Genomic DNA, 16,375 nt, shown 5'->3' on the forward strand with positions numbered 1-16,375 from the left:
GCAGGGAGAGTGGGTGTGGGGAGCAGTGAGGAAGGGTGTAAGAAGCAGCAAGTGTGGCTCAATGTATGGAGCAGTGAGGGTGGGTCAGTGTAGAGAGCAGTGAGGAAGGATGGAAGTAGGGAACAGAGAGGAAGGGTGTAGGGAACAATAAGGGACAGTGGGAGTAGAGCGCAGTGAGGGTGTGTGGAGAAAGCAGGCAGAGTGTGTACATGGCATGTACTATTGGGCAGGCAACTATAGAGACACAGACAGTGCCAGCGGCAATTCAGATGAAGCACCAGCTGCCAGCCAATCGGAGATGGCAGTCTGGCAGCCAATAAGAAGCCGCTGCTACAGCCACTTCCCTGGACGCCAGTCCGCCAGCACCACATTTTACATGCTGCAGGCCCCTAGGCTGCACTGCTGGACAGTGTCTGAGCAACATGCTGCTAGTGCTCCGCACTTCTCAGCACAACCTAATCCCATGAATCACTGGATTGAAGACTCAAAATCTTGGCAATTTTGGGTCAGAATCCAGGGGTCCAGCTGATACTGATCCTGGGATTGGTTTCCATATCTCCCAGTACAGGGAGCATATCTTCCTGGCACCAGAAGACTGAATAGACTTTCTCTTCATCTGATATTCATGTACTCTCATTTTAGCTAATCCTAACATTGTTGTAAATGTATTAAGCACAGGGTTGTCTACCCTCCCGGAATGGCCGGGCGACTCCTGAATATTGGGTTCCCCTCTCGGTCCCCCGCAAAATTGGGCAACCCTCCCGGATACTGCCAGACCCCCGCATCTCCCCTGTAGCATCGTTAAATTACCGCGATTTGCAGCTTTTTCATGGTGAGGGGGCAGGGCTACATATCAAAATTGTGTCACTTTAGCCCCTCCCTGAAAGACCCCCAAATTGCGGGATTTGCCTTACTGGGGGCTGAGTTTGATGACATCTGGGGTGGGGCTACATAAAGCCCCACCTCCAGAAGTGCTGCTGACAGTCTCCTCTCCGTGGTTCTCCCGAAGAGTAGATTTTAAGAGTAGCAAAGTCTGATTAAGCAGTGATAAGAGTGAATAAGTGTGCCATAGCAACCAATCAGCTTTAAAGTAACTATTTCTTAAGTGCATTCTATAAAGGTATACATAGAAGCTGATTAGTTGTTATGGCATATTTCTCCACCCACACACTTCTTATAGATTCCACTGTCCTAAATATTCACTTCACTTATGACTACAGTTAGGCAACCTTTGCCACAATGGGCCTTATTCTAGTTCACTCTTTCTGACAAAATCCTTCTTATACCACTTTTACACCAGAATACCGGATAGGACCCGGGAAATCGAACACGGGATATTGCCAGGGCATGCCCTGCCTCAGACCCCATTTACACTGCACTTCAATCCGGGTTATTCCCGGGTAAGGCCCTTTCACACTGAAAACGGATCAGCCCTGTCTTTCCTTGCTGGTGTCATTAAAAATGGACCTTTGGGCTGTTTGAGATGAGGTCACAAGAAAGGGAAAAGGGAGGGGGTGGGTTCTGCTCCCAGCATTGCAGCAAAGATGGCAGACGGAGTAGCTGTGTTGCAGTTGCAGACATGATGGTGCAGATCAGGTTTGGGGTCAGCCAAAGTGGAACACACTGCGTGACAGCCAGTGTGTGCTGCAGCAGATGAGGCTGTAAACACAGTGTGGAGTGTGCTTGCAGCACAGAGCGTGGTAACGCTGCTGCTGCGCTGCTACATGCGCCCTGTGCGGGTCTCCAGCAGATTACATCATCTGCCAGAGCTGCAGAAGCACCAATCAGCTCTTCGCGCCCCTCTACCCTCCAAATAACCCGGATAATGATCATTTACACCACCCTGAGCCCCGGATAAGCCCCGTGTCCGACCCTGAACATTTGCCGGGTCAGATTCCCGGGGAACAGTACCCGTGTTATTTTTTTTCAGCCCATTTACACCATGCCCTGCCCCGGACTGGAGAGGCAATATCCCGGGTCCAACCTCTGGTGTAAAAGGGGTATTAGATGGTCAAAACCATGTGCACTGCAGGGGGGAAGTTGTAAAATGTGCAAAGAGAATTAGATTTGGGTGAGTTACTTTGTTTCTGTGCAGGGTAAATACTGGCTGCTTTATTTTTACACTGCAATATAGATCTCACTTTGCAGTAAAACCCCACCCAAATCTAACTCTCTCTGCACAAGTTACATCTGCCCCACCTGCAGTGCACATGGTTTTGTCCATCTAAGAAGGATTTTGTCAGAAAGAGTGAACTAGAATAAGGCCCAATGTGACAATGTGTCACAATGTGTCACAATGTGATGTGGAACTAAACAAACCAGCATTCCCTGACACAGTTTTGTTGTGGCTGTGAACTGTGGCAGGGCATTCTGAAATGTGTAGTTCTTCAGCAGCTGGAGTTTTAAAGGTTGCCTACCCCATACCCACAAGTTATTACATATCAAATTTTGCATGATAATTTTCGATCTTTAATTAATGAATTTATTATTTGTCATATCCACATGAATCAATAAAATTAATAGCAAATATTTTCCCAAATAACAATATAAACTTGTAAATTTGGCCCATAAGTCAGTCCATTGTCACAATTTATTATTGTATCCAGCTATTGCTGTAAAGTAATTCTATACATCATTATTTATTTATAATATACCGGTAATAGCTTTGTATGCATACATTTTTGTATTTTTAATAATGACATTTGTATGTTTAATTTGTGTATGTTTTTGTATGTTTAATGATGACATTTTAATCACCTTTTCTAGATTTTGTTGTGATCTTTTGCTGAAGCCATTTTTAACTTTTTACTAATTACACAAATTTGATTTTGCTTTGATTTATTTGAGTAAAAAGTTCTTTACAATAAAAAAGTGCTAAATTTTGCATGAGCAATGTTATTAATAATACATCTGCTTTAAAGCCCTATGGAAGTCACTGGGTTTTTGAGGTGAAAGGGTGGGGAGTCTAGGACCCTAGAATCCATACAATACCTAATGTAGGGTACACGCCAGGACGACCCGCTCACGATGCACATCGTGAGCGGGTCGTTAGTGGCTCGTCCAACCCGCTCACGGTGACGCGGGGGGGCACGACCCGCTCTCGATGTGCACCGTGAGCGGGTCCGATCCGATGGCGACCCGCACCCGGCTGTATGGTCGTCATTGAGATCCTACCTGCAGCAGGTAGGATCTCAATAACGACCGACCGACCCGCGGGACCGCGCATCGGAACGGTATCGGTCCACACCAGGACAGAAAAGGGCCCAATCAGCACACAATCTACATCCAATTGGTCGGAATTGGATCTAGATTGAGGGGATCGGGCCCTAGTCGTCCTGGTGTGTACCCAGCATAAGCATGTGCAGCAGGACTTTTCTACCAAATAAGTAAGGTTTCATTTTAATATGTAGCACAGAAAACTAAGTGTTAATGATTGGACAGCTCCCATGGCTCGTCCAATCAGTGCCACTGATAACTATTTAATGAGCACCTTTAAGGGGCATACACATGGTGAGATATTGGCTTTTGCTGATTTTGACTGTGATTTGCCTTGAAGTGGATGGAGCTGATTTTGGCTACATGCACTTGTGATTTTAACTATGTGCGACATGGCCTAAGGCCAAGTACACTGGGTGCGACATAGTCAAAATTGCCTTGCTTGCACAGTCTATTTTAACTTGGGATACCGACCTCGCATGGCCACGCATTGGTATCGCACACAGGGGAAACACTGGGATTTTAGCTAACTTTTTTTTTACCATTTTGACTATATAGCAGTGATAGCTAACCTTGACACTTCAGCTGTTGTTGAACTATACATCTCAGCATGCCCTGCATCAGTTTTAGCATGGCCAAATAGTAAAACTGATGCAGGGCATGCTGGGATGTGTAGTTCAAAAACAGCTGGAGTGTCAAGGTTAGCCATCACTGCTATATAGTCAAAATCATAAGCCAAAATCGCAACGTGTGTATGCACCTTTGTATCAAACCTCTTTTACCTTTTATCATGGTAGGACAGTGTGTAGGGTGCTACATATGCCGAATTGTATATCTGGTGCCCAGGACATTGGACCACTTCAGTTCTAAAAATTGGTGGTAGGGTCGTCTTATTAAAAAGAAAGATGACTTGAGGTCTCCTTTAATTTATGATTTCTATTATACACTGTTTTAATCTTTCTGTAAGATTAACTTTCTACTCCATTATTTTCTTATTCTACTCTTATATGAAGTTTGGTATTTTAACTACTGTGCAAAGAACATTCAAGGCAAAAGTTTCTTTCATATACATTATGTATATATGTATACACCGTAGTCTGGCCTTTCAATAAAGCATATATGTATTACACATTTTACACAATGATACTATTTACAGCATTAACAGTACAGTGCAAAGTTTATATATATATATATATATATATATATATATATATAGTCTTAGCCTACAAAAAGTAAGCATTTACACTGTGCTAAAGTAACGTTCCTGACTTGTTTAAAAATTATTATTACTGTTAATATTCTTACAAGTAGTTCGCAGTTATTCTTGAAGGCAAGTCTTGGAGTTTCCTTAGCATAGTGTTGCTGGGGAAAATTTTCACCATGTCCATCTTCATCTCTAGCCTGAAGGGAAATATAATGGCCTATTTAGGGACTTGATACAAAAATTCCTGCATTCATAAAAAGCATAAGTGCAAAACGGCAAACAGAAAACAAAATTGAAAACAGAAAATAACATATATAAGTATGTCTCATTACTACAAGTGAACAATGCATTTGTTGAATTGTATTTGTTAACAACTTTAAAACAAAACAGATTTATCTAGTCTGCTGGGGCTAATTTAATAAAATGGTGCGGTGTGCACCCATGCTGTAACTTTTAGCAACCAAAGGATAGCATCATGTAATTAAAGAAAACAGCCCCTGTATCATATATAGATAAATAGACAGACACAGATAGATAGATAGATAGATAGATAGATAGATAGATAGATGGATGGATGGATAGATAGATAGAGTTTGTAACAGATAGCACCCCTTTATAGTGTAGCAACTTGTCAGAGTGTCCATTTGAAATACTCATAATATCATCCTACATCTGCATTTTACTAGGGTGGATCATTAAGTACGTGTGTTTGAATACACACGTTGCTAAGGAAAGTTGGTATTACTATTGTGTGCTACCATCTTTCATACAACGCCATACAAAATTTCAGATTGCTTCATAGGTTAGTTTTTGTTTCCACCATGACAATGCACCAGCTCTCTTATCCGGAATTGTTGCCGCCAAATTGCATGAATTGCGCTATGAAGATGAATTTTTTTTTACCGCAAGCCACATTTTCAGGTTAGGGAACAGAAAGAAGTCGCAGGGGTCAAGTCGAGCGAGTACGGTGGATGCAGCAACAATTCATTGTGCAATTCATGCAATTTGGCCGCAACAATTTCGGATGAGGGAGCTGGTGCATTGTAGTGGTGGAAAAAAAAACTAACCTATGAATTAATCTGAAATTTGGTATGGCGTTGTATGAAAGATGGTAGTACACAATAGTATACCGACTTTGCTCAGTAGCACCACCTGTCTTTATTGATTCACCCTCATAAATTACCCAAGGGGTCTGGATATATGTTCAACGTTTCATGATTTTTATATAATTTCTTCAGGAATCCGTATTAATGATGAAAGAATATAAACATCATGAAACAATAAAGATATACCCAGACTCTGAGGGTGATTTTTACACCAAAGGAATACATAGAAATTGTATATCATCAAGTACCTATGTATCATATACACAGCATGAGATATTTACATTTTTATTGTACAGTTAATTCTGAAAATATCTATAAGTACACTCTACAATAAATACTAAGGAGGTGATTTATCAAAGCTTGAAGAAAGATAAAATACCAGCCAATTCATCATTTTAAAGGTATTGTTTGAAAAATCATAGGAGCTGGTTGGTTGGTACTTTATCTTTCTCAAAGCTTTCATACTTCTCCTCTCTAATGGTGCCCATACACGTTACAATTATTGTATACAATATTGTATACAATATCGCATCTCATCCGATCTCGGTTTTGCGATGAGATCAGATGAGATGTGCAACACATACTTTTTGTACTAGATCTCATCTCATCTGATCTCATTGCAAAACCGATATGCGATGAGATGCGATATTGTATACAATATTGTATACAATAATTGTAACGTGTATGGGCATCTTAAGATAGTAATTATGAAAAATTCTGATGGCTCACTATGGTAGCACTAAGCTGGGTGTGTCACACAAATGTGTGCCTAACAGGAGAAAACCATGTGTAATATATGTTACCTATAGTGTAATTCTCTTTTCAAACATGACATTCATCATTTTTTCTTTGGATATTACATCATTCTAACACTGTGATCTCATGTAAAACATATGTGTTATACAAAAGGATGTTTGAGAAATGAAACTAAGATTGATGTGATACCCATACGTACATGCAGGGCAGAAATGGAGCGGAGCCAAATTACTGCCTTGCCCCTGTTCACTTGGTTTGATGTGTCTGAGATAGTGTTGAACATAATTCAGGAACTTATGGGAACACGTACCATTTGTAACATTTTTTACTGTTTCATTTATAGATGCAGAAACATAACCCGATTCTGCTGGGATTTCTTGTGTCAAGGGTTTTTCTTCACATGCACTGTAAAGCCCCATACCCACTTGCCGATGGCTCCTGCTGCCGATAATGGCAGCATCGGGGACCAGAAGGGGGGGGGGGGGCAGGACATGCTAAAAGAGGTAGGGGGCCATTAACAATGTGCGGGAGTGTGCATTGTTAACAACAGGGAGAGTAAACACTAAGAGATATTGTCTACAATATCGCTCAGAAAGCCCTTTCTGAGTGATATTATGCACAATATCGCCTAATGTGTATGGGGCTTTAGGATGGACTACTGCATCTCAACCTCCAGTAAATCGTATATGCCAAGCGATGTATTTCCTATTCATCAATGTTTTATACTTGCCAACTCTCCCGAAATGCCACTGATTTCATGGAGAACCCCTGGGAGAGTAGAGGTTCCTCCATCCTCTATCAGTGGTAAGTCACAACATTCTATAGTAGGGGGTGGACTTGTGAAAACGTGATTGACTGGACCACATCCCCCACATGTCCCCCTTTGACCTCACCCTCTGGGATTTGTGCAAGTCAGTTATATGTAGTGGTCGTAGTGGGAAAAAGCGCTACAAATAGCAGTTGATGCACCAATGAATAGAAGTTGAGATGTGATGAAAAGCACATATTATAAGGAGGTCCAATGCTGTCAACAATAATGGGCTTTCCTTGAAAATGCAGAGATAAATTATTTCTTGAGGACTGTGACACAGTGCAAGCTGCTTTGATCTACATTGTTAATTAAGAAAGCTGCAATTTAAATAGCAGCATTAAGTGGGCCTATTAGACATGAGGGTTGACATGAGTTTTTTCTTATTTTATTTCCAATCGGGTTTGCTTTCTCTTGCAGAGTGAATGACTAGAACATATAGGTGAGAGGAGGAGTGTCAGCAACATGCTCATTAAAATGTTCATTTCTGTGACACTTGCACTCTGCTCCGCTCCCATCTCCCATAACCGCTCTGCCCCCACTCTTTCTCTTTCATTTTTTCCTGTCTCCTGAAACTCACAGCTGAGCTGTCTACAGCCCATATGGCTTGCATGTAATTATGTATATTTCATTTTGCACTGCATTAAAATTATAGCTTTCTGGCGCATGGCCAACTCGTTTAAAAAAAATCACCAATGAAGCTACAAGAAAAAATGAATTGAAAAGAAAATACATTGTAGATGGAAGCGGGTGACAGTTATTGGAGAACAGTAAGTAGCTCTGTTTCTTCAGTATGTCTAACTCATGTAGGAAATAGTAACATCACATCTCACTCATGCAGAAACAGTGTACACATTTCCGTAGCAGTATTTAATCCATTGTGTCACACCAACCATTCCTATTAGTACTGTCTTCAAACAGTTAATAAGCAGATCCAATGACTGTAATATCACTTGGAGGAATTCAATTTAAGCCATGTGCCACCAGACATAAATGCACATTACTATTTAATATAATAGGCAATCTCTATTTATTTTCCTGTGCACCTCTATGGGACCAAATTAGCAAAACTATTGGTCACAGAGAGCCTTTGTTTGTGCCCATTTTACAGCAGTGTGTACGCACTTGCTAATGCTGGCACCAACCACCATCAATAACAATGCACGCCCCCATTTGTTGTTAGCAATGTCCTTTGTCATCTGTACATGCAGGACAAAGGTGGGTACAACGCTGGGTACAACGCTGGGTACAACGCTGGGTACACTTAAGGGGTGATTCTAATTGAATCACTAAGCAGTGAAAATTCGCTGCTTATCGAGACTTCTAATGCCGTCCATGTGATCTATTCGCAAATCCAGGTCATTCTGGACCGACCTAGATTTGCGGCTTTCACGTCCAAGAACAGGGTGGGTGGCTTACGTCCTGAGATACCAGCTGCCCCCCCCCCCCCCCCACCCCCGAAAACAGGTGCCCACCTGCATTCTACTGGGGATGCCAGCGTTTTCCTGGGCGCACCCATCAATTTTGTGGGTTGTATGTGAACGCCCCCTGCCTGCCTCTGTCCCCCCCCTCGTGCAAACGCCACAGTGACTATGCAAGTCACCGAAAATGCCCACACAGAAGCCCTGCACATGTGCATATGCGAATATGCGCATGCACAGTGAGCAAACCTTGGTCCCCATTGCGAATTTGCCGGGGACCGAAGAAACCAAAATGAGGGCCATAGACTAATGTGTACCCATCATAAAGGAGGAATTCAATTAGCCATGGTAATTTACAGCTAGCTAATTGAAGAAGAACAGCTACTCAATTCATTCTGAAGGCAGCTCACAGGCTACAATTAATGTGGATTTTCTTAGGCTTCAAATAATCCCTTATACATAGCCTGTTTTTGGGCACCAAAACAGTGTTCCCATAGGTTTGGGAAATTATTCTGGATTCTACAGGTTAATGACCATTACATGGTAAAAGATCGGGTGAGAAAAGGGAACAATAATTGAATAGCCCTGATCGTTAAATTTATTGCATCTAATTGAATTCCCCTTTACTCTGTAAATGAACTAGAAAACGTTTACAAAAATATTTTTGAAATACATAGTTAGAGAATGAAAAATTTTCACCACAAAATGAATTAATCTTAGATATATTTAAAGCTGACCTATTATTTTTTTTTCCATCTGTACTAACAAAAGATGAAAATAGCATATTAGCTATTAGCATTAAAATATTTACTGATTATAACTTACTGTTTTTATTTTATTTTTATAAAAATTGCACATTTGTGTACACCTGTGTGCTCTTTTTTATCATAATAGAGAAAAGGGTAATAACTATAAATATACACTTACTGCTAAAACACCTTTCTACAGATGTGCCAGATTATTGGATTATTTATTTTGCTTTTTAATGTCTCTGATTTATTTAATTATATGTAACTAATGATTCTCTGTATTTTTTCAAGTTTTGCTGTGCTTGTTTCTGTACTGTATTATGGGCCTTATTCAGACCTGATCGCTTATCGATTAAAGTTGCAGATGTGAGTAATTAGCCGCCGCCCAGGCAGAAAGAAAACCCACCCTGTGTAAATCTGCTCGTGATCTGCGAAAATATCACTATCCGGTATCCTGTCGCACATCCATATGTCCATATTCACGAACCATCTCATGATTTTCCAGTCTGTGAGTAAGTCTGACTCTTCCACAATTCTGCAACATATAGGCTGATCGAGGTCGGAGCTGACGTCACACCGCCTCATTTAAAAGGCCTGAGCGTGCCTGCATTGTTTCGGACACACACCCTGAAAATGGCCAGTTACCACCCCGAAAATTCGACTTCCTGTGATTGCGATTAGATATTTTTGTGATCTTTGTCGCTATTTTGGCTAATGTATGCGGGCCGCAATCCATATGCATGCACACTCATTCGGTAATCAAATGAACATAAGTGATCAATTCTGAATCAGGCCTTATGTTAATTTTATCTGTTAATCACTTTCAGTCATATTAGAGAAAGGCCGCTATACAAATACAATTAATAATTATTATTATTATTATTATTATTATTATTATTATTATTATTATTATGTTTATTATTATGTGCCTTGACAGAATAGCACTGAACAGATGCTATGCACAAATGTTGGAAAGTACAGTATGTGTGTGTGTGTGTGTGTGTATGCACATTTAAATAGGCAACTACTTATTATAGGAGGAAAAGCCCTATTTGCATGGTTGGCAGTATTAAAATTGTATTTCTAGTTTACACATTCATGCAATTGTGCTTTTATATATTTAGGGAGACACTGGGGCTTATAGTGTATGAGTTCTACATGCCTACATACTTGCGTCATATTTGGTTCCGACGGCAGCATCATTTGCATCTCCTCCTGCTTTTGCCTGACCAGCAATCCACTGGGAGCTACCCCAGCTGCACTCAGACATCAGCGATCTGACACGGGTGGAGGAAACAGTGGCTTTAATTCTACAGGCGTTAGTGGGAAACCCGGACACAGCCAGTGGCCTGACACAGAGGGAACGGATTCCTGACCGCACACTACTCCTCCGCTACTCCTTAATATAAGTACATACCACTCACTTCCACTTCACTCAGAAGTTCTGTGGATATTTCAAATTGAGAGGAAGGGGTACTCATAAATGAAGGGGTACTCATAAATGAAAAGCCTAATCGAGGGGTACGGGAGAGAAAAAAGGTTGGGAACCACTGATCTAAATAAAGCACATTTCTACATCAGAATATTTATTTAATAGGCATGTGTAAGGCCCCAATACAAATGGACAGCAAATAAGGCGGCACTCACGGATTTCTTCAAATTCAAATGTGCAGATTTATGGCAGACTGGTCATCCTACATGTTTCGAGCTACAAGCTCGTCCTCAGGGATCCCTCAGGATGACCAGTAGGATGACCATGTAGGATGACCAGTCTGCAATAAATCTGCACATTTCAATTTGAAGAAATCCGTGAGTGTTGCCTTATTTGCTGTCCATTTATATATATTTATATAAGCATGTGTATATATATTTATATAAGCATGTGTATATATATTTATATAATCACATGAAGTCGGACTCCCTCTTGCATCGCAATGACATCAGAGTTTTTCATAATAAGTCATTGCTGCTATAATCATTTATATAAAACTCGCCATATGGCTACATATTATTAAATATACTCATTATTACTATAAATAAATCAAGCATTTACAAAACAGCTAAAGTGTAAATACTTTACTAATGCATACTGTTGGTTTACTACAATCTTAGATACTAAATTATTGATAGAGCAGGAAGCGTTCTGTATTTATGCATAATGAAATATATGGAAGACTACAGTTCAGTTTCAACATATTGTTGCTAAAATGTTCTGCAATATGGTTATTATTAAAACACGTATTGTGCTTGTAGTAAGCTTGCAGTTTATACATAGTTATTACTAGTTTTCCCAGCTGCACGGATGTGTTTGTACCATAAAATATTTTATGGTTCAGCATAAACACATACTTATTTACATGTTTTTATTGTTTCCATATTGTTAGACAATAAAGACAATGAAAACAGAAAATGTAGATGTAATTACATAAAACCTGAAATGTACAGAACTCGGTGAAGACAGTAAAGAAGATGGGCTATAAAACAGAACTTAATTAAATAGGTAGTAAAGTTTTGCAATATACCACCACTAGGTAGCTTTGATATACTATATATATATATATATATATATATATATATATATATATATATATATATATATATATATATATATAGACCAAAAAACAAACATAAATTATATCCTCTGTCTGTAATGAAACACAGCAGGAATTCTCAAAGGCAGTATTGAAGCTGTATAATACAGTAATATAATTCCAGCATTTAGTTATCATTGTCTACTGTTTCCTCCTTCTAATTAAAGAAGAGAAGCTATGCTAGCTAGCACTATAACCCGGAAGGTAAATGTGCATGTGTATTTTCATCTAATCAGTAAACCAGGCTGCCTTTCCTGTTCTTATTGACACCCTATGCAGGGATTTTGTTTTATTAAATATTTATTAAGAGTTCCATAGTTTGAATGGATAAAATGACTTCATAATTATTTTTATACCGTCGTTTTTTGTTTAGTGTTCATGCAAAGCATAACACCACTGTAAATTCCTGCATACATGTATCAGTAACCTAACCTGTTATCGATGATAAATACTATTTAATGCTAGAACCAGATTCGATTAGCTGATGTATTTACCCGTGGCTATTCAATTGCAACCCCCGACAGATTTGTCTCAAACAGAACAGGCAAAGGGAGTCTCAGACAGAAATCTTCAGTACATGCCATTATCCTGGGTGCCGCGTGGCACTAACCCATAGTTCTGTGCATTATTTTCAGAAATGGTTAATGTCTAATACTGTCCCTGAGGATATAAAACTCCTGTACTTTGTGCTACTTAATATCCAATAGATTGCACATTATGCGGTCTATAAATTTGGGTAAGACGAGAAGGTAGGTGGTACTGCGCTTTGCTCCTATGTAAATATTTGATTTTTTTTGCAGGTTTAGATAATTTCACCATCGAATATCTGAACAGCCCTTTGGTTGTTCAGATTGGCTGCCACAGCTAAGCTAGCGAAGCCATTAAGTCTGCTCTCAAAAAGATGCAGAGACTGGCTTAGGGGCCCATTTATCATTCAACATTTGCAGCGAATTCCCTGAAAACACCCATTTTTGCTGGTTAGTCACAAATATTAAATACCTCCCAAATGTATGCCTGCTGCGATCCTTCCAGTCCCACATGCAGACGCATATTGCAGTGCGATCCTGGACAGTAAAGGCCCCCATACACTATACAATTTACCTGCAATTTGGGCTCTTTTCATGTCATTGCAACAATCAATCACAGGAAAAGAGCCCAAATTGTAAGTGAATTACAGCAGGTCCGATGCAATGTACGGTCCCGCGCCGCGCGTATCGCAAATAGTTCATCAGTCAAGGCAATTTAGGACATCAGTCCACCGAACCCCCAATCGGTAGCTTTAACCTTCAATCACATAACCCGTAGACTATGGAAAATATTCAATGATGTGTGAATTTCACTGCATGGGGAAAGATCCGGGTTATTGCTAGGAGCTATTTCATTACTTAGCCATTTTCCCACATGGAAAACCACTTTCTGTGTAAAATGTGCAATGTTATGGATTTCCGGCGTGTTAGTTGCAGTTTCTGATATTAGTGCATGGGGTTCCTGCAGCTAAATGAAACGGGCAGCCATGTGGTGGCTAATTGGATATGCCTCCAATTGTTGACATTTATAATATAATACTAGTGTCTATGAATTGTTACATAACTCTTTGGAACCTATTTTTTACTGTAATGTATTCAGAAAATGCATTAGTGTGTAGGTGTGTCAGGAATGGTAAGATTGAGGACGTTATGTGTCCTTCCACCATTATCCCATGGTTCTGCACACTTTTCTGCAGTTCAGTGTCTGAGCTGTAGCATACAGATGTCATTGCACACAGCATTGCATTTCTCTGCCATCTCCGTATTGGCAGTAGATACCAGAGGGGACTTGTAAGCATAATTTATATTTTTTTGCACGTTTGAGGTATATGTGCAGAACGAGACCCACTAATCTGTGGTTAAACTGTGGGCACAGCCTTGGCATCTAGATTTTACTAGGAATGTGCTTTGGACATTGAAAGGGACTCTGTTTATAAAGAAAATGAAATATAAACTATAAACTGAATACAGCAATCTGAGGAAGAGACAGAACCTACTCAAGGGGCATTATCAGGGTGATGATAAGCTAGCTCAGTTTTATGATTCATTGTTTTGTCTCATTCATATAAATGTGTGTTTGCATGCATTATCTAAGACAAATACAGAAAGGTAAGACTTTTGTATGAGCCTTGGTTTAAGTATAAGTTTAGTACAGCCAACTATATTTAGGGGTGCAAAGGGAGGGGCAAAGGGATCAGGGCAAAATATCCAAGAGTCTGCAAGTGCCAAGGAATGCAGGGGTAGTGCTCACCCGTCCTGCAATGCAATGACCACGTCCCACACTATGTACCAGGAATGTACTGTATGTTCCTCGTTAACCCCTTCCCGACATTTGACGTATATATACGTCATGGCCGGGATGTGCTTCCCGACACATGACGTATATATACGTCATGAGTTCTAACTGTCACCGCGTCTATAGACGCGGTGACAGTTTGGAGATGTCTGCTGTCCCTGACAGCAGACATCCCCCCTCGCCGCCCAGGGGGGGCAGGGGTGCCCCCCCCGGTCGGCGATCGCTGCGATTGGCTGTTCAAAAGTGAACAGCCAATTGCAGCGTTTTCTGTGTTACCGGCGGCTAAGCCGCTCGGTAACACAGAGATCGGTGGTGATCGGTGCTGTTAAGTACAGCACCGATCACCACCGAGCGGCAAACCGCCCTCCCACCCGCCCGGCAGCCCGCCCTTCCTCCCGGCAGCCTCTCTCCAGCCTCCCTCCCACCCAGCCAGCAGCCGCAGCGCCAGCCCCCCTCCCACCCCCCCGCCAGCAGCAGCACAGCTGGTTAAATCTTTGATTTGTGGCTAAATTTATTTATATGACCTATATATATATATAAATATATATATATATATATATATATATATATGTGTATATATGTATATATATATATATATATACACATATATATATATATATGTGTGTATATATATATATACACATATATATATATATATATACACACACACACATATATATATATATATATATACAGTGATCGGTGCTGTTAAGTACAGCACCGATCACCACCGATCGCCAGCCCCCCCCCCCTCCCACCCGGCAGCCCCCCCTCCCACCCACCCGGCTGCCGCAGCGCCAGCACCCCTCCCACCCCCCCACCAGCCGCAGCGCCAGCCCCCCTCCCAAAGCTGGTGAGCAAAATGGGGTCACATGTGGGGGGGGTTCCACTGTATTGGTGCTTCGGGGGTCTTGCTAATGCGACATAGCACCCACCATTCATTCCACCACCAAAAATCACTCCTTCCCTTCTGAGTCCTGCCATGCACCCAAATGGTATTTTTGGGTCACATATGAGGCATTGCCGTACTCGGGAGAAATTGGGGCACAGATTTTGGGGTGCTTTGTCTCCTTCATTCCTTGCGAAAATGAAAAATTTTGAGCCAGAACTGCATTTTTGTGTAAAATTTTTTTACATAAAAATGCAGATCTGGCTCAAAATTTTTCATTTTCACAAGGAATGAAGGAGACAAAGCACCCCAAAATCTGTGCCCCAATTTCTCCCGAGTATGGCAATGCCTCACTTGTGACCAAAAAATACCAGTTGGGTGCATGGCAGGACTCAGAAGGGAAGGAGTGATTTTTGGATTTTGCAGCACAGATTCTGGTTGAATGACCCCTGAAGCACCCATACAGTGGAACCCCCCCACAAGTGACCCCATTTTGCAAACTACACCCTTCAGGGAATTCATCAGGGGGTATAGTGTACATTTCAAACCCCCAGGGGTTTCACCAATTTTGATACAACTGAGCTGTGAAAATGAAAAATTAAATTTTTTCATTTTCACAGCCCAGTTGTATCAAAATTGGTGAAACCCCTGGGGGTTTGAAATGTACACTATACCCCTAAATGAATTCCCTGAAGGGTGTAGTTTGCAAAATGGGGTGACTTGTGGGGGAGGTTCCTAACTTTTAGCACTTATGGTGCCTAGAAACCTACATGGTGCCTAAAACAAAATCTCATAAAAAGGAGGCTCCAAAATCAAGTAGGTGCTCCTTCTATTATGAAGCCTGTGGTTTGGTCAACGTGCACACTAGGGCCACATATAGGATATTTATGAAAACAAAAGAATTGGGGGAATCAATTTTTAGTCACATTTCTCTAGTAAAATCTACTGTATTCGTTAGAAAAATGTATTAAAATTGAAACTCTGCAAAAAAAAAGAAATTTTGAAATTTCACCTACACTTTGTTTTAATTCCTGTGAAACACATAAAGGGTTAACAAACTTCCAAAATGCTGTTTTGAATACTGTGAGGGGTGCAGTTTTTGAAATGGCATCATTTATGGGGGTGTCTCACATACAAGTCCCTCAAAGTCACATCAGAACTGAACTGGTCCCTAAAAAAATCAGTGTTTGAAATTTTCTTGAAAATTTGAGAATTTGCTATTCATATTTGAAGCCTCCTAGTGTCCAAAAAAATGAAAAGGAGGTTGAAATAATGATTGCAACATAAAGTAGACATATGGTCTTTGTTAGTTA

At 40.7% G+C, this 16,375-nt stretch overlaps 1 protein-coding gene across 2 annotated transcripts in view; it reads right to left on the reverse strand.

Annotated features, from left to right (window-relative positions):
• SOBP (sine oculis binding protein homolog) overlaps positions 1-16,375 on the reverse strand; it is a 162,298-nt gene that overhangs the window by 53,581 nt on the left and 92,342 nt on the right. For both annotated transcript variants that reach the window (XM_083176942.1, XM_083176943.1), the window contains one exon: positions 4,522-4,617. In XM_083176942.1, coding sequence (XP_083033068.1) covers positions 4,522-4,617 — 96 coding nt within the window. The remainder of the gene's footprint in view (positions 1-4,521; positions 4,618-16,375) is intronic.

The sequence above is a fragment of the Crinia signifera genome, chromosome 3 (genome assembly GCF_055691185.1).
Source record: "Crinia signifera chromosome 3, ASM5569118v1, whole genome shotgun sequence".
NCBI classification, from domain to species: domain Eukaryota; kingdom Metazoa; phylum Chordata; class Amphibia; order Anura; family Myobatrachidae; genus Crinia; species Crinia signifera.